Source organism: Amborella trichopoda, chromosome 2 (genome assembly GCF_054954075.1).
Source record: "Amborella trichopoda isolate Santa Cruz 75 chromosome 2, AtrichopodaSantaCruz75HAP2 v2.0, whole genome shotgun sequence".
Lineage (NCBI taxonomy): Eukaryota > Viridiplantae > Streptophyta > Magnoliopsida > Amborellales > Amborellaceae > Amborella > Amborella trichopoda.
This window is the reverse complement of record NC_142337.1, coordinates 9,192,887-9,214,358: the sequence shown is the minus strand read 5'-3', so window position 1 is coordinate 9,214,358 and position 21,472 is coordinate 9,192,887. Positions and strand designations below refer to the sequence as shown.

The 21,472-nt window shown below is 38.0% G+C and overlaps 1 protein-coding gene across 8 annotated transcripts; it reads left to right on the top strand.

Annotated features, from left to right (window-relative positions):
• The first annotated feature begins 366 nt into the window (after nt 1-366).
• LOC18443297 (Telomerase activating protein Est1) lies at nt 367-18,045 on the top strand. Of its 8 annotated transcripts, none has more exons than XM_088857876.1 (7): nt 367-509; nt 7,180-7,298; nt 11,987-12,073; nt 12,216-12,803; nt 13,017-13,077; nt 14,655-14,863; nt 15,625-18,045. In XM_088857876.1, exons 4-7 carry the CDS (start codon nt 12,703-12,705, stop codon nt 17,591-17,593), a joined length of 2,340 nt encoding a protein of 779 aa, XP_088714002.1. In that variant the 5' UTR covers nt 367-509; nt 7,180-7,298; nt 11,987-12,073; nt 12,216-12,702; the 3' UTR covers nt 17,594-18,045. The 8 variants fall into 8 exon arrangements, with proteins under 8 accessions (XP_088714002.1, XP_088713999.1, XP_088713996.1 ...); XM_088857873.1 differs by having other exon boundaries at nt 13,014-13,077; XM_088857870.1 differs by having other exon boundaries at nt 12,955-13,077.
• Nucleotides 18,046-21,472: the final 3,427 nt, after the last annotated feature.

The window sequence follows — 21,472 nt, the reverse complement described above, 5'->3', positions numbered from 1 at the left end:
ATGATTGTGTCAAAAGGTTATTTAAATTTCAAAAATTGCTCAAGCTTTTTCTACACAAAAAAAAACTTCTGAATGCATACTGCATGGTATACACACACTGTGGGAGCATCCATCATTGTTCTTACAACGATGAGTTCATACGTACATAAATAAAATGGAAGCTCGGGCCATATAGGACTTAACTGCCATTTAAGAAAAGTTTAAAATTTTTGATTGACCCTCCCCATTCGAGGGGCCTGTGGTAATTTTCCTATGAGTAAGATATTTCTGAATTTTAGAGAGAGAGAGACGATATTTCTAAAAATTTAGAGAGAGAGGCCATTTCTAAAATTTAGAGAGAGAAATTGAGAGTTCTGGCCTCAAGTCGTGCCTCATAAAGAGAGAGAGAGAGAGAGAGAGAGAGAGAGAGTTGCTCTTTTTTGTTCAGAAAACCATGAAGCTGGATTGTTTTGAGAAGAGGTGACATTTTAAAAAGGAATAGTAAGGGAAATTTGAGTTCTCTTTGGACGGTATGTTTTTTCTTGGGCTTATTGTAACTGTGTTTTTTTCTTTGCTCTGTTGTGCTTATTCTGTACTCTCCATCATCAAGGGGTTTGTGGGTTCATTTTTCTTTTCATGTTGGGGGGTTTGGGTTTTGCTAATCTATGTGATTTATGCCATTTCTCTTGATGGAATCTTCGGTTTTCTCATGTTTTACAGTTCAGTGGATGTTGCTGTAATAAATTGTCCAAATTTCTCTCTATCTCTCTCTCTCTCTCTCTCTCTCTCTCTCTTTTGGGTTGTTTCTCTTATTAGAGGTTGTTTTAGAATCAATATATGAAGGAGCTTAAATTACACAACTGTTTTAGTCCTGTTGTATTTGTGCCTCTGGATCCAGAACTATGCTTGATTTAGGAAATTCACATTCACCAGGTTTTCTATTGGCTTCCGTGATTATGAAAACCAGCATAGGAAATTCACATTCACCAGGTTTTCTATTGGTTTCTGTGATTATGAAACCACTTGTTAAAGTAGACATTACACACTTGTTGATAGGTTCTCTAAGTTCTAAGAGGCTGAATCCACCAAAGTTGTTCTTGTTAGGGTTTATGGACCACATTATGGCCATCAACTTAGTATAACTTGTGCATACTATTAAGGAGGTTGACACAAGTCTCAGTTCCTTAACTGCTTGTTGTTAAGTGTATCAGTTTTTTGTATTAGAATAAGCTTCATTTCTTTTCGATGTTTTCGTTGCTGATTGGAATCTTTTGTCGATATTAGCCTGGAATATGGCATTCATTTTCAAGCTTCCTTTGCTATGGTTATCATCTTTAAGTGCGTGTTTGTTTTGTGGAAAGGGGGCTGCCAAAGACTCCTCTTCCACACACTTTGGAAGCTCAGTGGCTTCCACAAAATACTTCAGATTGACGATGTTTCAGAAGCAGCTGGAAGCAGTGGCTTCGAAAAGAACTTTGTGGGAAGTGCTACAGGACGCTTCCACAAAACAAACACACCTTAAATGTTGTGGTTTAAGGCTCTGACATGTAAAACTGTGAGAATTTCTTGTCAGTCATGAACTCTTTTCATATGAAATCGAGCATATACCAAATGACTGAAAACTGTTCTAGCTTAAATTTGTGGGCTCAGCTAACAGATCTACATGACTACATCTTGTTTTAATTTTACTTATAGTTACAAAATCATTATTATTTTAGAAGCTTGAGCTTGCTTACGCCGACAGGCGAGAGCCTGCTAGCGCTTGGTAAATCGTTACTTCGCTATTGGTCACCCGGTGATAGCTAGCTTATGCCAAGCCGCCTTGCCTATAGGCGCAAGCAAGCTAACATAGATAGGCTAGCTACCTAATAGGATAGAAAGCATGCTGAGCCCCTCATCAAAAAGAAGGATGGAAAGATTGTGGTCTCCTTATCACTCTTCCGTCATTGATCCCAACCCTGTCGTGGAAGACTCTAGGGGCTTCTGTGTTCAATAGGTATACCCCTTCCTTCGGCTGCTGAAGCGGGAGTTTGGATTGGGTCGACTCGGAATGTGGGCACTGTAGGTGCTGCATGACTGGGATCTCTTGCGAGCTACTGATATTGGAACGGCAGTGACTCTGTGCCAGTCGCTCCGAATCCGGGTTCAACCAAGGAAGGAATGAGGCCATAATGACGACGTGGTACAGGAAGCGCTCCGAGCAAGTAATGGAAGGATCAAGACCCGGCAAATATTTTCAACTCTTCCTCTGACAAGAACCGCTTATGTGTTCCTCCCTCACAAGGCACGGGGAAAGTGTGAACCACAAGTCGATTCCTCTCCTTCCTTATACACCCGCTCCTTTATTCGTTTCCCCCAATCCAAAGAAGGCATGAGCAAAATTCACGGTCAAGACGAGCCATATCAAAGACAAGTTCTACCAAGGCCATCTCCCGCATGAACCCAAGCTTGAAAAGCTCCTAATGCTCTGTTTGCATTAGCTCCTCCCTTCTTGCTTATTCCATATCACTACTGCCTGCCCTTGAATCACCCAGGAAGAAAAGCCTCGTTATAAAAGCCCATACCATAAGTAGTACAGAAGTACCAAACAAAACAACTGAAGCCTGCATCCCTGGTTCCCAGTTCCTATCTTCAGGTTGAGGGTCTAACCTTGAGTCAATAGGGTCAACTACACAAAAGTCTCAGTGAACTCTATAGAAAGAAGGTGGAACGGGCATTTTGTTCAACAACTAAACCTCCTACAACAACTACACCAAAGACAAGGCCTTTAGTGAACAACAGTGGGCGGGGCCGCTTTCAATGAACTATAGAAGCTATCAATCAGTGGGCTGGTAGTTCATAAACTCCAACCACACCAAAGGCTTTAAGTGAACTATAGAAGCGAACAATGGGCCCATTCAAGTACCAAAGGCGACCAAGTGAACATGCTGTTTGCCTAACTAAGTAGCGCATACTGTTATACTGTGCCCGGCTGTTCAGCGAACATATAGGCGCCCTCCTTCTCTGTACGTTTCTTTGATTGACTAATCACGACCCGTAGTTCGATTTATACGATACGAACTCTTTGGTTGGATCGGACTGGAAACCTCCTAGAGTTCTGGGAAATATATTTTTCTCCATGGTATTGGATTTTGTAATTTTTAGAAAATTAAGATTATGCTTGAGTGGTACAACTTACAATAAAAATATAAGTTAATAAATTATAAAAAAGGTGACTTATAGAAAATAAGCTATTTAGAGCTGTAAATTCGGAAAATTAAGGTTTTTTTGTTCTTTTTTTTTCTTGCTTATCTGGATTTCTCTTTCTTTTAATTTTTTATTTTTTAAAAGCAATTCCTAAGAATTTCCTTATTAATAATAACTATGAAAAATTCTTGATAGATTACTTTCTCAAGATTCAAGAATTCACATATGATATTCCTCAATAATAAACTGACAGATGTAAAACTAATAATTTTATGGAAAATTGTTTCATGGGGGCTGGATTGCATTCTTACATATGCGGTCCAGAAAGTGTAAAGCATCCATCTTAAAGATGGATGCAAGTAGGTGTTCCATCTTAAAAACAATGGAAACTAACGGTCCAAATGTTTTCTTACTAGAAATATTATTTCTAGATTTTAAAATTTATTTATTTATTTTTCATATTCATGATCTCCATTTTAGAGATTACATGTCCTTAAAAATTAAGTATTAAAATCCATCTCGAAAATAGATTTATTCAGACGCCCGCATTTCTACATATGCAGGCTTGGCCGCATAGAAACTAGGTCCTAATTTTATGCACTAGCACAATTTCTTATAACATATTGGCAATCCACCTAATCTCGCTGGAACATGTGAGACATTTCTAGTGATATCATAAACTTGCAATTTTTCATGATGCATGTTGGTCTTCTAAATTAATAATGTCTAGTTTTGTGGTGGTCAAAGTTAGATTCTTTGCTAGAAAGTGTACATGTTTTGTCAAATTGGAGATGTGCTCCGCTATCGAAAAAAATGCATACGAGCTTACCATCTCCAGTAGAATGCTTCATATTTGAAACAAGAGTCGTATCAATTATCGATTGTCTTGAAAAGTGCCCCCACGAGTTGAATCCTCGTGGTGGTGCTGGAGACAAAGGTGAATCTCCTATTGAAATTTGGAAATGGTGTAATTGTAGGATTTTCAGCAACAAGTTTGTCTAGTTCTGAGTAGGTTACGAAATTGTTTAGATATTATGTGATTTAAAAATTTTCATGGTCTTCAATGGAACTAGGATGGATGATCTTATCATGCTATCAGATATCAGGGGATTTTAATAAGGCCTTTAGAGCCCCACGTTGTTCAACTATGGAATAAGCCATGAACTAGGTCTATCAAGCTCTTCTCAGAAAGAAATTGTTTCAGTAATGAAGGTCCAGCTGGTATATGAGATATTTGCAGTTTCAAGTTCAAGCTAGATGACATCCTAGGTGCCTTGAAACCTATTTAGAGTGTTACTCCGGTAGTGGAAGTTGGGCGTTATCTGTTAGGCTCAGGTGATTTTTAGATCTTGGGTTACTCCTTGATGCTTCTAGGGATCAATAGTGGCTGAAGGAGGCTCATTTAATAGTATTTGTTGGGCATTACGTGCTTGGAGGATTGCTTTTTTTTGCATTAGATCACTGAGATTTGTGAGTGTTTGGTGATTTCTTTCTTCAATGTCACTCATGAGTCCAATCATGAGGGGACTCTCGAACCAAGAATGGAGTTTCCCATGAAGATTTGATGTTGGCGAACTCCTCTCTCCTGTCTTTTTTTTTTTTTTTGGGGTTTGTTAGCAGTGTTTCAAAAAGCGGACCGCCCAGCGCTTGGGCGGCTGCTAGGCAAATCTAGGGGCTTGGGTACATTGCCCAGGCCTAGCCGCTCAAAAAAAGCGGAGGTTCTTGGGCGCCCCGTCTAGGCGCCCAGGAAATCGCCTAGGCGGCCGCCCAAAGGCGGAAAATGCTTTTGGTGGGGGCTATTGTTTTCCATTTTTTTTATACTAAGGGACCGAAAATGGGGGTTTGGGGTTCATTTGAAACCTAAAACTCGTTAGAGTCCATTTTAGAGAGAGAAATCCCCCATAAAACTAGTTTTGGTGATTTCTTTAGGATCGAAGGGTTTCTCAAAGTTATGAGAAATTGATCAAAACATCACCCATTGATATTAGATTTAATTTTTTATGTTTTATAAATCTGTTGAAGGGTTTTTTAGAAGATTTTGATTCTTTAGAAGCATCTATAAGGTGGAAGTTTGGAGAATGAGCAATCAAAGTAAGTGATTTTTTTTTTGCTTGTATAAGTTGTATTATTTTGAGATACTTTCTTTGGGATCTAATAGGAGTGGTGATCCCGTTTGGAAATATGGCTACAACCCAGATCCTAATGATAAAAATTGTGTAAGATGCAAGTTTCGTGAGATGGATACAAAAAGGGACATAAATCGATTCAAGAAACATCTTACCGGTATTGGGGGGGATGTTGTTCCATGTAAAAAGATTCCTGATATTGTTAAAGAGGAAATAACCAATTTTTTTAGTATGGTAAAAATGAAAAAAGATGAGAGATTTGCCTCCATATCAGAGATTAGGTCTGGGGTTCGGGTCAATTATGATGATGATGATAGTGATGAGGATGGGATTGGGGAGGGATGTCAAGAGGTAGAACAATCCATTATTAGGTGGAAGGAAGAGAGAGTTGTAATTGCTTCTGGTTCTGGGAGTAAGAAGCCTCGGGGCAGAGGCCGTATGGATAGTTTTTTGCCTTGGCCTGACCCTGAGGTTGCAGGAGAGAAAACAAAGAAGCAAACTGCCATTGAAAATAGAATGAAGAAGGAAGAGAGAGATAGAACTGCCTATTATGTTGCTACATGATTTTATGAGGCGGGCATTCCTTTCAATACCGCTTGCCTAAGCAGCTTCTATGTTGTGAGAGGCAATTGGCCAATTTGGGCCTGGCATGAAACCCCCAACCCCATATGAGCTTTCAGAGCCTCTTTTGAAAAAAGCGGTGAGTGTCACGAAGGAAGCTATAGAAGTTAAGAAGGATGCATGGGTTCAGTATGGGGTTTCTATTATGACTGATGCTTGGAGTGATAGGAAGAGAAGAAGTCAGATGAATTTGTTTGTGAATTGTCCTTTAGGGACTGTTTTTTTGAGGTCTATTGATGCTTCTGATCATATTCATGGTGCCCATTACATATTTCAAGTTATAGAGAAGGGAATCAAGGGGGTTGAGGAGCATCTTGTTATACTGGTTATCACAAACAATGTTACTCCTAATGTTGCTGTAGCTAATTTGTTGTGCATATCTTATCCTAGAATATTTTGGACACCATATGCACTACATTGTATAGACCTCATGCTTGAGGCTCTTGGTGGTTTGACTGAGATATCATGTGCAGTGAAGAAGGCAAAGTCAGTTACAAATTTCATTTATGGCCACCATCTCGCCCTCAGCATGATGCGTAAATTACAAAGAAGAAAGAGATTGTAAGGTCTGGGGTCACGAGATTTGTGACCTGGTACTTATGCCTAGATATATACATTCGAGGAGAGTGCAATTGAGGCAGATGTTTACCTCGGATAACTGAAGAGCATGCAAGTGGTCCAAGGATCAGGTTGGGAAGAAGGTGAGAGATATTATCCTTTTTAAGGCTTTTTGAAGAGGGGTGAAGGGCGCTCTTTAGGTATTTTTTCTTCTCGTCAAAGTCCTTCGGATGGTTGATAGTGACAAGGTTTCTATGGGCTACATATATGAGGCAATGGTGAAATGCAAAAGAGAGAGAGCTCAAAATTTTGATGATGATGAGAACCGCTACAAGCCTGTTTGGGAGATTATTGATGAGAAGTGGGATAGGTAGCTACATCGGCCATTGCATGCAGCTGGTTATTATTTGAACCCAATTTTTTTTAATGTTGACAAGGATATACACACAAATGACACAATTATGACTGGATTTAATAAGTGTGTAGATGTTCTAGTCCCTAATCCTGATATCCAGGATATTAAATACGCTTATGAGCTGATAAATTACAAGTACTTATTAAAGCCTTTTGGGAGTCCAATGGCGACGAGGCAAAGGAACAAAATTGATCCCGATAGTAATAATATTCTTAAGTTCATCAAGTTCAAGTAATCAAGTTTCATTTTTATAATTCTATTACTCATTTATGATTTTATTCTATATCTTTGCAGCCAATTGGTGGAGCCAACATGGGTGTAGTTCTCCAAATTTACAAAAGTTGGCCATTTGGATCTTAAACCTAACCACTTCCTCATCCGGTTGTGAGCGCAATTCGAGTACTTTTGAAGGGGTAAGGCCATAAGGGTAATTTGTATAATTATATTAATAATACATGAACCATAGATTTTAATTAGTTTTATTTGAATTTTGTTAGATTCATACAAAGAGAAAGAACATGATTGAATCAAAGAGGCTCAATGATCTAGTCTATGTCAAGTATAATCAATTCTTGAAGGACATGTTTGCTAAGAGAGATAAGAGAGACCCGATCAGATAAAAAAATATGGACAATGCTATGGAGTGGTTAGTTGATGATGATAAGGTCGAGGGGCATGAAAGATTGAAATGGGACATGGTCATGGATGCTTCAGGGACATCATCTAACCCTCTTAGGGCCACTAGATCTTCTGCATAGAGGACGAGGGTGGAGGAAGAAGAGGCAGATTCAGAAGAGGCAGAGGACGATGACCAATATGTCGAGGAGGGTGACGACTCCGATGGCGATGAATATGATGCAAATGCAACTGACCCTACTTTTTCTGATGATGAATGTTGAATAATGATTAAACTTTGAACATTGATTGAACTATTGAAGATTCTTTTGCTTCTTCAAGTATTAATTTCGTTTTTGTTTTCTTCCTCTTGGTTGTGTATTGTGGTCTTGTGGATAGTGGATTTGTAGTTTCACTGTTCTGGTATTTGGTAACTTTGGTTTGGTAATTTGGTTGGTAAATTTTAAGTTTTAGTTGGATATGGACGGACTTCTGGTTATGCTTATGGAGTGTGTGCTAATATGTAGTATACTTTGAATTCTGATGTGCCTTAAATACTTAATGTTTATATTTTATACAATATATAATTGTAGAATCTTTTTTGTATTCAACTGGGCCGCCCAGGTTTTGGGTGCCCACTTAGGCATTAGGCGGCCTAAACCCCCCAGGCCGCCTAGGACCCACCTAGCAATTCTGAAACTATGTTTGTTAGTTTTTTTGATAATTAAGGTTAATGATTGTTTCTCTAAAAACTTATACAAGCATCATCATCATCGTCAAAGCCTTTTCCCAAGCTACACGATTCTTGATCCGCCATTCTGCTCTACTAAGGGCCATAAGTCCCCATGTCTTTTCTCACTACTTCTAATCATATATCTTTTTGGGCCTACCTCATGTCCTTTTCTAGCCTTTCACTTGAACTAACTCGCATCTCCTAACAGGCGCTGTAATGAGTCTGTGCCACACTTGGCCAGCCCACCTAAGTCTACTTTTTCTCATCTTATCGCCTACTAGTGCCAGACCTAAATTTTTCCGAGTGTATTCATTTTGATTTCTATCCCTTCTTGTCTTGCCACTCATCCATCTCAACATCCTCATCTCCGCTACACTTATTTTATTAGTATATTGTTTTTTGACCGCCCAATATTCCACTCCATAAAGCAAAGTGGGCCTCACAACTGTCATATAAAACTTTCCCTTCAGCTTTATTAGTATGCGGCGATCAAATAAAATTTTGGTTGCACATCTCCACTTTGCCCACCTAGCTCTAATTCTATGTGTGATATCTTCCCCAATCTCTCCATTTTCCTAGATTATCGACCCAAAATATTGAAAGTACGCTCTTTTTAGTATTTTCTAACTGCCAATATTAACTACTTCCTCATCTCTACTCCTATTATTATTAAACTTACATCCTATATACCTTTCTCTTAGTTCGACTAATTTTAAAACCTTTAGACTCTAGAGCATCCCTTCAAAGTCTTAACTTTATGTTGACACCATTTGAGTCTCTTCGATCAAAACCATGTCAGCTGCGAACAACATGCACCACGGTACCTCATCTTGTAGGTGCTTAATTAAGTCGTTCATAACTAAGACAAAGAGCTGTGGGCTCAATCCTAACCCCTAATATAAACCTATTGTCACTAAAAACTCACTCGTCTCTCCAGTAGTTGTTCATATACTAGTTTGCGCTCCATCGTACTTATCTCTCACCAAGTCGATGTTTCCAACACCCATCAAATCAAATATCGAGGTACTCTATTATAAGCTTTCTCTAGATCAATAAAGACCATGTTGAGGTCTTTTCCCTTCGCCCTAAACTTCTTAATCAGATGCCTAAGTAGGAAAATAACCTCGCTTGTGGGCCTCTTTAGTATAAAACTGAATTTGTTTTTTGATAAACTCGTTTCATGCCTTAGTCTTTTACTCAATCACTCTCTCCCCGAGCTGCATAATGTGGCTCATAAGTTTGATCCCTCGATAGTTTGCACATTTCTGTTTGCCTCTTTTGTTTTTGCAAAAAGGTACCACAATACTTTTCATTCGTTCATCTGGCATTTTCTTTGTTCTCAACACCTTGTTGAACAGCTTGGTTAGCCAGTCATTGTCAATCTCCCCCATACACTTCCGAACCTCTATCGGGATAGCATCTGGTCCTAAAGCCTTTCCTATCTTCATCATTTGCAAAGCTTCTTTCACTTCCGATATCTTAATCTTACGAATGTATCTATGACATCCGCTCTCATTTATGCTAATGGTTCTTCTATTGCTACGTTCCCATTGTGTTTGCCATTTAATAATTTTTGAAAATAAACTCTCCACCTTTTGTTGACATCTTCATCCTTCACCTTGACCTTTTGATCCTCACTCTTAATTCATTTAATATGATCTAGATCGCTACATTTTTTCTCTCATTTTTTGCTAATTTGAAGACATTTTTTTTACCTTTTTTTGTTACTAGTTTACTTTATAGATTATCATATGCTTTAAATTTAGCTTTACTTACTATTTGTTTAGCTTTTTTCTTAGCATTTTTATATTTTTCTAAGTTTTGATCATTTCTATTACACTGCCAAGTTTTATAACATGATCGCTTTTTTGCTAATGGCCTTTTAAACCTCATTATTCCACGACCAAGTTTTCTTTTCAGAATTTCTTTTTCCTAGAGTCTCTTAAAACTTCTTTTGCCACTTTCTTAATACAATCAGCAATCTCATTCCACATAACATTGACCTCATGATCAGAGTTCCATGTTCCTTTTTTAATTAATTTATCCCTAAATAAGTCTATTTTTTCATTTTTTAAATTCCACCACCTAGTTCTTGGACACCTATTTATTTCATATGTTCTCTTCCATGTTTTTTTACAGATGTCCATAACCACGAGCGTATGTTGGGTAGTCAAACTCTCTCTTGGAATAACCTTGCAGTCTTTACTGAAAACTTATACAAACACTTAGCAAAAATAGCAGCCCACTTGTTGTGCACCTTCTACATCAAAAAATGTGGGCACACTAGCCTTGTACTTATCTAAAATGGGTTAGAAACCTCAATTATACAAAAGTACCAAAAAACAAAAAACACCACACGAACGGATTACACAGGTACAACAAAAACCAAAAACAGTGGCACCAATGCTCCCCTTTTCCATTTTATTAATCTATATCCATCTTGTTGGGTGGCATTCTATTTAAATTGATGCATGAATATTCAAAACCCGGTGTTGCATTAATACAAGTACATGTGTTAGTGTAAGACATATGTAGGGAGTGTCACATTCCTCATGCCATGAAGAAGAGAATTTGGTGACATGACTATATTATGAAGGGACAACCAAATCCACCAATATGTTACTAATTGCTTGTCATGATGAGTAGCGAAATAAAATTTATTGTACCATATTTGGATGAATCTGTAGATATATTCAGAGTTTCATAGATAATTTCAAGTTCACATGTGTATTTTCAAAATAAAAAAGATCATCTTCTGAAATGATGTCATAGATAATTTCAAGTTCACATGTGTATTTTCAAAATAAAAAAGATTATCTTCTGAAATGATGTAATCAATGGTTAGTAAATAAGAAGAATAATCCAGAGGAATTTGGGTGAGTAGGTGTGTCGACACATCCAACACCGGTACAGAATGCAAATAGAAGAATCCGTGTAAAATAGTATAAAATGTAACGAAACCTTTTTTAATAAAAAAAAGTTGCTTGTGAAATATGGTTTATCTCACATTATCATTGTGTTTGGATGTGAAGTATTGGTTAACTTTTGAAAATTAGTTGGGTTAATTACTAAACTCGGTGAGAGTCACGACATGGAGAAAGGGGCTGCTCCATCATCTTTTTATGAGGATCAGGAATTTTGTGCTATGATTTTGTGTTTTATCTCATGTACTTTGTAATGAGCGGTGATTGTAAACCTCTTTAATAGGACCATGCTCTGGAACTAATTCTAAGTTCATGTTATAGTAATAGATTCTGTGGTGTCCCCAACCCCCAAATAACTTGCCAAAATAAGTACTAATTAATTTATATCACTAAATAATTGAGTGTTTTATGTTAAGAAATATGGCTCATAATTTGGCTTGTTTTAAAATTGTTTGGTTGTGTTTTTCTACTTTATTCGTTACTGTTATCTTCAATTCTCTTGTGATACACATATTTTGGATATTTAGTTCTACTGAACCATCTAGTTATACTGAACCTGAGGTTTCTTGAAATAAATTTGGCTGGCAGTTCTTTACATGTTGAATTTTGTACTTTTGTCGAATCCACATCAGTTTCTCAATTTCTATTCTTGTCCATTTGCAAACTTTAAACATAACATTTTATCATTAAGAGTGACACACCTTAATGTCCAAATTTAAGTACATTGTACTATACTTGTGTATGTGTGGGTGTTTGTGTGTGTAAAGCTATCCTACTACATTAGAGAGTAATTGCTGATATGAAGTTGTCTTTAATGTCTTGGATATAGGGGTGACTTCCTGTGGACTAGATCATCAGCTCAAGGATGCAAAGCACTCAGATTGATAAGGCAGATGCCTACCGATGCTTTGCAGAGGTGGGTTTCACTTCCTTCAATAGTAGTACACACACTGGACAAAGGTTCCCTAATTATGTGGCTTCCATTAGGAATTGCTAGGACTAATCTCCATGGCTCTTAATAATTATTTCTCTTCCCTAACTATCCACCTTTCTTTTAGGCTGTCAAAGCAGAGAAAAAGTTGTGGACTATGATACACTTGAAGGGTCCGTTGGACCCTGAGCTTCAAGAACTGCACCGAAAGATACGTATCAGTTATGAGGGTACAATTCTCAAAGACCATGAATTTGCTGCCATTAAAGATGTTGAGCATGCCCTTTGGAGGCTGCACTATAAGCAAATAGAAGAAATTCGTAACAGAATCCAGGCAAGTACTTCTCATGCAGAGTGTATGAACCCTTTGAACTCCCAAGGTTCAACTGATGAGCTTCTGGATGGGTTCAAAAATTTCTTGTCAGAAGCCATGGAATCTTACGAGAAACTGATCCTGAAACTTGGGGAAAGTATTGGGTTCACAAAGAATTTTTTAATGTTTGGCAAGGCTAACTTTTACAGTCGGAAGGAGTCAGCTGATACTCAAAGGTATCGATTATCTTGTCATCGATGCTTGATTTATCTTGGTGATCTAGCTCGCTATAGAGAACTTTATGGAAATCCGGATATCCAAAATCACAACTGGTCGGTGGCAGCCTGCTACTATTCACGTGCTGCAGTTCTCTGGCCAGCTAGTGGAAACCCACATAATCAGGTAAAAAAAATTTCTTCCCTTATTTTTTGGGGAAATAATTTCTTTCCATTGTTATATTCCACTTTCTAAGTTCTTCAGATAAACGCACTTTCCTTCTTTTTTTTTCTTTTGATATGAAGGATTTTCAGTGTCCGATATTATTTCTTTACAGTTGGCTGTTTTAGCTACGTATGTCAGTGATGAGCTCCTAACCCTATATCACTGTGTCAGAAGTCTGGCAGTTGAATCACCTTTTCTTAATGCATGGGATAACCTCATGTTGTTGTTTGAGAAGGTATGGATTAGACTCTTGTTTTCTTTTTCTACTTCATTCACTGTGCATCTCTGTTATTAATCGTGTTGCCGTTCTCCACTTTTATTATTATTAGCTCGTTGCTATATGTCTTAACATTTCTCTTATTTCAATATCTGAAGGGAAAGTGTTCCATATGTAAATGGCCTATGGTACATTGTGCTCCAGGGCTACACCCTCCACCCATTCTTGCTGATGGATGGTTGGAGATTAATTGGAGTAGGGCCACTTGGAAATCCGCAGGGCCCTGGAATCCACCTAGGCCAGTTTATCATCAACCATCCTTTAGTGGGAATGAGTGGTGGTTATCACTTTGGCTTTCCATGTATCATAGTCTATTAATCAGTTGGACTAAGGTCTACTTTCCCATACTTGATGAATTAATGCTTTGCAGTGCTGTACTCAGCATGCTTATGCTACAGATAATCCATATTCCGAGATTGTAGAATAATATATCATATGCACAAGCGAGTTCATTAAGAAAAGAAAGTTCCTCTATGCACTATTCTTTTTTTGAAATGATGGTTAACTGTATTGTATTGAAACTAAAAAACAAGATTACAAAGGGAGTACTCACCCATGTACAGGGTACATGTACAGCTCACAAAAAATAGGATTATCCTAGTGCTATACAAAAAGGAGAATGGTCTTTACACTAAGCAGGCCACCAAATGATAATCCATAGCCCACAAAGCAAGAAAGGTGGGCAGCAAGCAAAAGACACACAATGAATCAAATAATTATGTTGTGCATATGACAGTTTTTTCATTAGTTGCAATAAATTTTCTGATGAGAAATAATATGAATATGCCATATTCATCACTTATATTTTTAATATCGTACTTTGTGGGATGAAGGGGGTGGGCAAATGTATATGGGGTGGGTGTAAAGCAACACAATGTGGAATAAGAAATGCTTACAAAGTACTTCTTAGGATTTGGATTTTGGTCTTGGGCTTATTGGTGTGTTGACAATTGCAACACCATGTCCCATGTTCAAATCCTATGGCTGAACCCCCACCCCGCCAAAAAAAAGGGGGGAAGAAAGGCTAACTATATGTGATCACATAAGCTAGCATTTTATATCATTCTTTCACGTACATCTATCTCAGGTTAAGATAAATCATTCAAGAATTTGACTTTCCGGGGTGCTTATATTCATACTGAGGAGAGCAGGTGATTGCATAAATAATAAATGACACCGTGGAACACGGTGATTGCTTTTAAGGCCAACTTAAGAATTTGATACATCAAACCAAAGTTAGTAAGGTTCTTACAAATGCTGAAAGTCTTGATTGATAAAATTAGTCCGGAATTTATTTGATTTCATCCAGTAGTCTACATATCAGAAAGGGGAAAAATATTGTATCCTCTGACCTCTATAATGGACTTGTTCTTTAAGCCTGATAGGCTCGCACTTTTTTCTCTGGCTAATTTTAAAGAGTATAACGCATCTCAGCAATGAGGTCTTGCTGTATCTTCTCTTTTTCTCAATATGGAAAGTAGGAACTAGGACCTGTAATTGTATTGACTCATGTTATTTCATTGATATTGTCACAGAATAGCCTACCACGTTCACAGGACTATACTGTCAAGGAGATAGCTCTCAGACACTTGAAATCATCTGAAATGGAGAAAGTATATGATAAATCACGAGGCAATATACTTGAAGCAGTTAGAGATAATTTGGAATTTAACAAATACAAGCCAAAGACTATTTTCTGGAGTCGTTTTGTTCTAATGACGAGCATAATCTTCACAAAAGCAGGGTAAATATCATTTGAGATTATTTAGTAGTTCTTTTGCATTGAAAGCTATTGACCTGACATGTATTTTTTCAGTTCGAGGTAGGACCTTGCAATCATAGTTGTTGTATTGAAAATCTTTAGCAGGATTACGTTGCAATTTCATACTATATCTATTCATTTATTGATCTTTCTGCAAAGAACAGAAAAACAAAACAATTATGTTTGCGTCTTCATCTATAGCTGCACTTAGTTGTGTGCATATGTATCCATTGTATTTTCATGCTTGGTTAATCTAGGTTTCGTTACTTTACTTTTTTTGTTGGCTTGCTTTTTTTTTTTTTTTTTGGGTTTGTCGACTCATAATTGGTATTTCTTCCTTGCCATGGCTGAATCAAAAATTTCTTAGTAAAAGTGCTACATAGGCTTTAGGTGCTATGCTGTATGAGGCTATCAATTTTTATTATGTTTCATCTTTTTGGTTCTTCTCATGCATGGTGTAATTGTGTGGTAGTCATTGAGGGTCGGTGGACATTACCAACTTCATCGCCCCTTCATCTATTAAAAAAAAAATGTTCTGGCAACTAGATCATCATTAAGGAATATTGCATTTCGTTACGTAAATATCTGGTAAAGTAACTGAGAAACCTCACATGACGAATATACAAATTCAAACATAACAAAAGTGGTGCTGAATTAGTTACTACAGCTGTTCTTGCTGATGGCTTGGTAATGAAATCTGCTAACCAATCTTCTGTCTTTGCATATCTGTCCATGTCTGACAGGTTGGAGGAATTTCACAATGTATGTGCCTCAACTCTAAGTGCATTGGAAAGTTTGCTCTCACTTAACGATGAACAGTTGACAGTGGCGCTTAAGTCAGAAGGCCATGTACAAATTGAAGCAGCTAAAAGCAGTTCTTTCCGACCTCTGCAGATTGTATGTGTACTCATCTTCACTTTGCATCACGTGGGTCAAAGTCCCAAATCACATGGACATGATGAAAACATACTTCAGCCAACTCTTATGACATCAGCATGTCATGCTGCTTTCGGATGCATGGCTCGCATCATCCATAGATGTGTGGCTTATGATGCCATGCACAAGAGCCCCCTGTTGCCTGCTATCTTGGTCTTCTTAGAGTGGTTAGTGTGCAAGCCCAACATGGAAACAATGAATGAGGCCGACCCGGAATGTTCAGGTGCAGTCCATTACTTCTTTTCATGCTTAGTGGCTCTTCTTAACAAGATTAGTTGCCCTAAAGATGGGGTTGAAGACCCTTTGGTTAACTCTCGAACTTCCAAGCGTGTTGCATTATGGGAAGACTGTGAGCTTTATGGCTTTTTGCCTCTTAAGCTTAATTTTGAGTCACTAGATTTCTCGAAATTTGTGTGGGTGGAAGTTGAGGGTCATGAAAATGAGGTTCTACTTACCCAAAAAAATGAAAATGAGGTTTGGAAGAGTCGTATTCTCACTGCTGCGTTAAAGATTGTTGATACAACAGATAGAAACCCAAAGTATATTCATTATGATGGGTCAAAAAATATTTTTTATACAGATGAATCAGTGAGAACAAACAGGGACGAGTTAGTGAGAGATACTAGAGATTTGGGTCCTCTTCACACATCAGAAAACAAAGTGAAGAAACATGAGAGTTATTCTGCAACTGGGAAAACCAATGCCCTCGAGAACTCTATCCACGGAGAAGAAGAGGATGAAGTGATAGTTTTCAAGCCTGCAGCAAGGAATGAGAACCCATCTTCATTGGGTGTTCCCTATCCTCCATGCTGGGACAATGAGGGGACAAATGAAGCTGATAACTACCTGGGTTCTTCTGATTTGGCTGATTCTAAGCAACACGAGTCTTTCAGGTTCGAAGTACTCGATGCCGAGGGTTCTGTTAGCTTACCATTTACTCACACTACTGTTCCTTTGTCCTCAGAAGAAGGGGAGTCACATGGACCACGGCTTGAACAAACAGAAACTTTGAGGCCATATGGATGTGGTGCCCCTTCTCTTCGCACTTGGGCTCTTCCAATAGACAAAAAGGGGGGCCCTTCAGGAGACCAAGCTGTACCAATTTCAAGTAAAAGTTGTTGGGTAAGTGAGGACATCTGTTCTACCAACTTAGCCAGGCTTTCGATGCATGAAGACCCTTGGACCTCACCATTTCTGGCCCACAAAACTGGTGCTGATGATTTCTATTGTTCATCTGAAGTTCTTAATTATCATCCATCTCCATACTCAGCTCCACTTCCTTCTGCGCCGATGTTACCAATGGCCGATACCAATGCTTCTATTAGTAGGGATTTTGATTCACCTTATGCCAGATATCAAGATAGTTTCCCTTTGGACCATAGGGAACCGATAACATTTCCAATGCTTTGGGACTCGAAATACCAGGGAGAAATGGCCAGATATGGCAATATACCAACAGTCAATCAACCATATGGTTATACCCCTTATTCAACCCCTTCTAATGAGACATTAGGGAATCTTCATGCTTCAAGGTTGGGTACTTACGATGTTTGGGTGAACCCTTCAGATTCTACAGAAGGTCGTTACCCTAATTCATTGTTTCCACATGGTAGGAGAGGGGGCTTTTTTGATGGGAATCAGGCATTGGACCCTTATCCATACGCCTATGGTGGTGGATTGGACCAAAGGTCTCAACATCAATTGGTATTACAGTACCTTAAAGAACAAGAATGGCACCAGTCACAACAGCCACCTCATTTGAGGGGTCACACTTAAGTGGGTCTTCACATTGTACATATGACTAAGCTTGTAAGATTTCCGGCTTTTTCATTGTATACATAGAGGTGCATCCTCTATTTGTTTAGGGAAAATATACCACAGCCAAGTGGACTATGATATATGGTACTCCAAGGCTTCATCTACCTTCTATTGCTGCTGATGGATGGTTGTAGATTATTAGAAGGGAACCCACCAATTTGGTTGCAGTCACCATCTCTCAGTCGGAATGGATGGTGAATACAGCCTTGGATGCCACATGCAATTTTAGTCCATGGGACCACGTTATGTTTTTCCTAGAGAATTGAAGATCTTTGTTGTTAGTTTTATGTGTATTTCCTGGGTCTATCTGTAAATTTGTAGATTGGAGTTCACTTTGTTTTAGCCAGAGCCTGGGCTGTAATATTCTATCATGAGCTTGCATGTAATGGAATGAGAATGTTGCCTTTAAATTAGTGTATACATACATGTGAATGTTTTAATTAGTTAGGATGTTGACACCATGGGATCGATCTACATTGTCATTGTAATATAAATATGCATTACAACAGTGTGGGTGGTGTTTGGATTGGGATAATGTTGTTAAAAAACTCCATTTCCTTCATGTTGGACAAGGATTATGTTAAAAGTTGGAGGGGCACAGAAAAGCTTGTACTGAATCAACTCTTTATTCCACGTCAAAAGGGATTCCCAAAAGAGAGTTATATTAGCCAAGGATTATCATATGGTCTATGCGATCTTGTATGAAACATATCATGTAGAGTGAAGCTTGCTTTGTACTTGTTTTGCCCAACCCAGTCTTGGTTTTGGTATGCAGTTTTGCACTTTTTAGTATTCATGATAAATTTTGAAGTTCTTGTTATCTGGTTTTGCTCTTTTTTTGGAGTTTAACACCATCGAGTTTTGGAAACAAACGTGCAGTTTCCTTCTTTGGCACGCCCCTTTTGCCACCTCTTTGATGGTTTCAGTGTGTTGAAAGCTACAAACTAGAGATTTCTCTGAAAACGCATTCACACAATAGGATGGGGTGCTTGATTGCTGCACAAAAGCATATTCACACATATTAGGATTAGGTGCGTGATTGTGGCATCAAGTTAACGGTGTAGGTTTTATTTGGTTTGGTTATAGATGCCCTGAACTTTGGGTTTTCTCTGGGATGGTACAATATCATCATCCGAGCTTTATCACAGATTATCACAACTATTTGGGGTTGATTATAAGAATCATGTTTCGTCATTTTGTACTATTAAGACCCATACTTTCAGTTAGACTGTAAGTCATTATATTTCTTCTCAACTAGTGTTGTATTAGGTTTACACCTTTATCTTATCACTTATTAGAGCAACCCATAAGCCCCTTAGGATTCATTTTAGATTCTATTTTTTTTTTACTTGTCCAATCATCCTTCTCAACATTCTCATATTAGCTACACTAATTTTATGATATGTTATTTCTTGACTGCCCAACATCCCATTCCCATAAATCATGGCTAGCTTCGTCCTGTAGAACTTCTTTTTTAGTTTCATTTGTATACAGTGATTATATAAAACTCTAGATGTATATCTCCACTTCGTCCATCTAGCTTTAATTTTATGTACAACATCTTTTTCAATATCTCCATTATTTTGGATTATCGACCCAAGATATAAAAAATAATATTTTTTAGGAATTTCTTGGCCATCAAAGTTTTCTAGTTCTTCATTTCTATAGCTATTATTGGTAAACTTGCGTTCCACATATTTTGCTTTAGTCTAGTTAATTTAAAACATTTAGATTCTAAAGCATCCCTCCAAAGTTCTAACTTTGTGTTGACAAAATCTCTAATCTCACTAATTAAAACTTTGTCATCCGCAAACGATGTACACCATGATACCTCATCCAAAACAAAGAGGTATGGGATTGTATACTATGCGACTGTTTATTTCAAGTATAAGGTGGTCACGATCAATCCTAGTAACTAAATGTTGAAATCAAGCAACTAGAGGAATAATGCTGAAAAAATGAAAAAAAAAAGAAAAAAATCTTTTCAAGTGTAGTTAGTAGCACACTCATGTTAGAATTCGTGGGAGCATAGAATAGAGAATGAAGAGAACTTAATGACCACGTAACTTGGTCTCTATCTTCTAGATACCTAACCTTATCAAGAAATATATACATCTATATCCATAATGATGGATATATCTCAACACTCCCCCTCAAACTCAAGATGTTTTGTGGTCGTCAAGAAACAACATTTCTTGGGCTCTCTACTTTCTTCTAAAGACTTTCTTTCTCTAAGATATTCCAAGAAACAACCTTTTTTTTTATCTCTACTTTCTTCTCTAAAGATCTCTTTCTTCATAGGCTTCTCTCTTTTCAGAGGTTTTTTTCTTTCTAGAGGCTTTCTCTCGCTAAAAGAAAATGATTTTCTTTCTCTCTCTTCGGAACATCAAAATGATTTTCTTTCTCTCTCTTCGGAACATCCGAATAACGAAAAACTCGACGATCATCACACATGATAGAGCAACGGAAAACTCCATCATCAAACAAGATCAAAGAACGGAAAACTTGATCATCAACCAGGATCGAGAAATTCGATCATCTTCATCTCTTCATCTGGAGACAAAACTCTTGATCATCGACTTCAATCGAGAAATTCGATCATCTTCATCTTCCTCCATACTCTGGAATCAATATGACCATAACTTCCCTTCCCTTTGCATAGTAGTTGGACTGAGCCAGAATCTCTGGATTTTTTTTAGCGGTTACATTAGAGATGTTGACTTCATCTCAACCCATACATTAAAACATCTCATCCAATCTCATCCATTAGAGATGTTGACTTCATCTTTTTTTTTTTTTTTTTGTTCTTCTCTACTTCATTTTTTTTTCGTTTTCTTTTTTTTACTTTCACCACCACCACTCATCATTTGCTTCTTCAGGCCACTCCTTGAAGGGGGGCCGCCATACTGCTCCCCATTTTTAGGGCCAACTCCACTCTTTCTGTATACTTTGCACAACGCATATGAATCCTGTGCTTTGTTACCCAATCAGTGCGCTCCCCTCTTGGTGATCTGCCCATGTGATATATCAATCTTTCTTCATGCCCAGAGTGCGGGAGTTTGAACAAATACACCGATCCTTTCCTGTTGCTTTCCAATACGCAGCTTGAGTTGCCCCCTTTGTTCGAACTCCTTTTGGGTATTTCCTAATCTTTTGGACTGAAGAAATACCACTCTCTATCTCTGCTCTGTAACAGAGATACATCAGGAAGATCCCATGGCTCGCATTTATAGAGATCAATATCTGCAATCACATCAAGTTGAACAGGGAGACCGCATAGTCTCCTGTTCAGACAGTAAAGGACAAGCTCCTCATCTATGGGGTGGAATTGAAAACCAAGTGGCAAAGAAACAGGACCCATCTCGAACTGATAAAAAATTCCGCCAATTTGAAGAATGATTCACGGACTAGAATAAATCGTAAACCCCAAAAAGCCATAAATCGCTAAGCGGGATCACAAGAAATATGCCCAAAAAGGAACCCCCCAAACAACCAATCAAATTGAGGAAAGAATCACGGACTAGAATATGTTTCTCTCTCCCCTAAAGGACCTCAGACACCATCGCCTTCTCGCTCTATGCTTTCTTGCTCTTCACCTCTAGGTTGTTTTACTTGATACCACGATTTGAGAAACCGGAATTAAAGACGGAATGTTTGAGAGAAGAAATACCAAAAGCTCGATGCTTGAGAGACAAAATACCAAATCGTGAACCTTGCACCATGTTAGAATTCGTGGGAGCATAGAATAAAGAATGGAGCGAACACAATATCGTGGGAGCGTATAATAGAGAATGGAGAGAACACAACATTCATCGTGGGAGCATAGAATAGAGAATG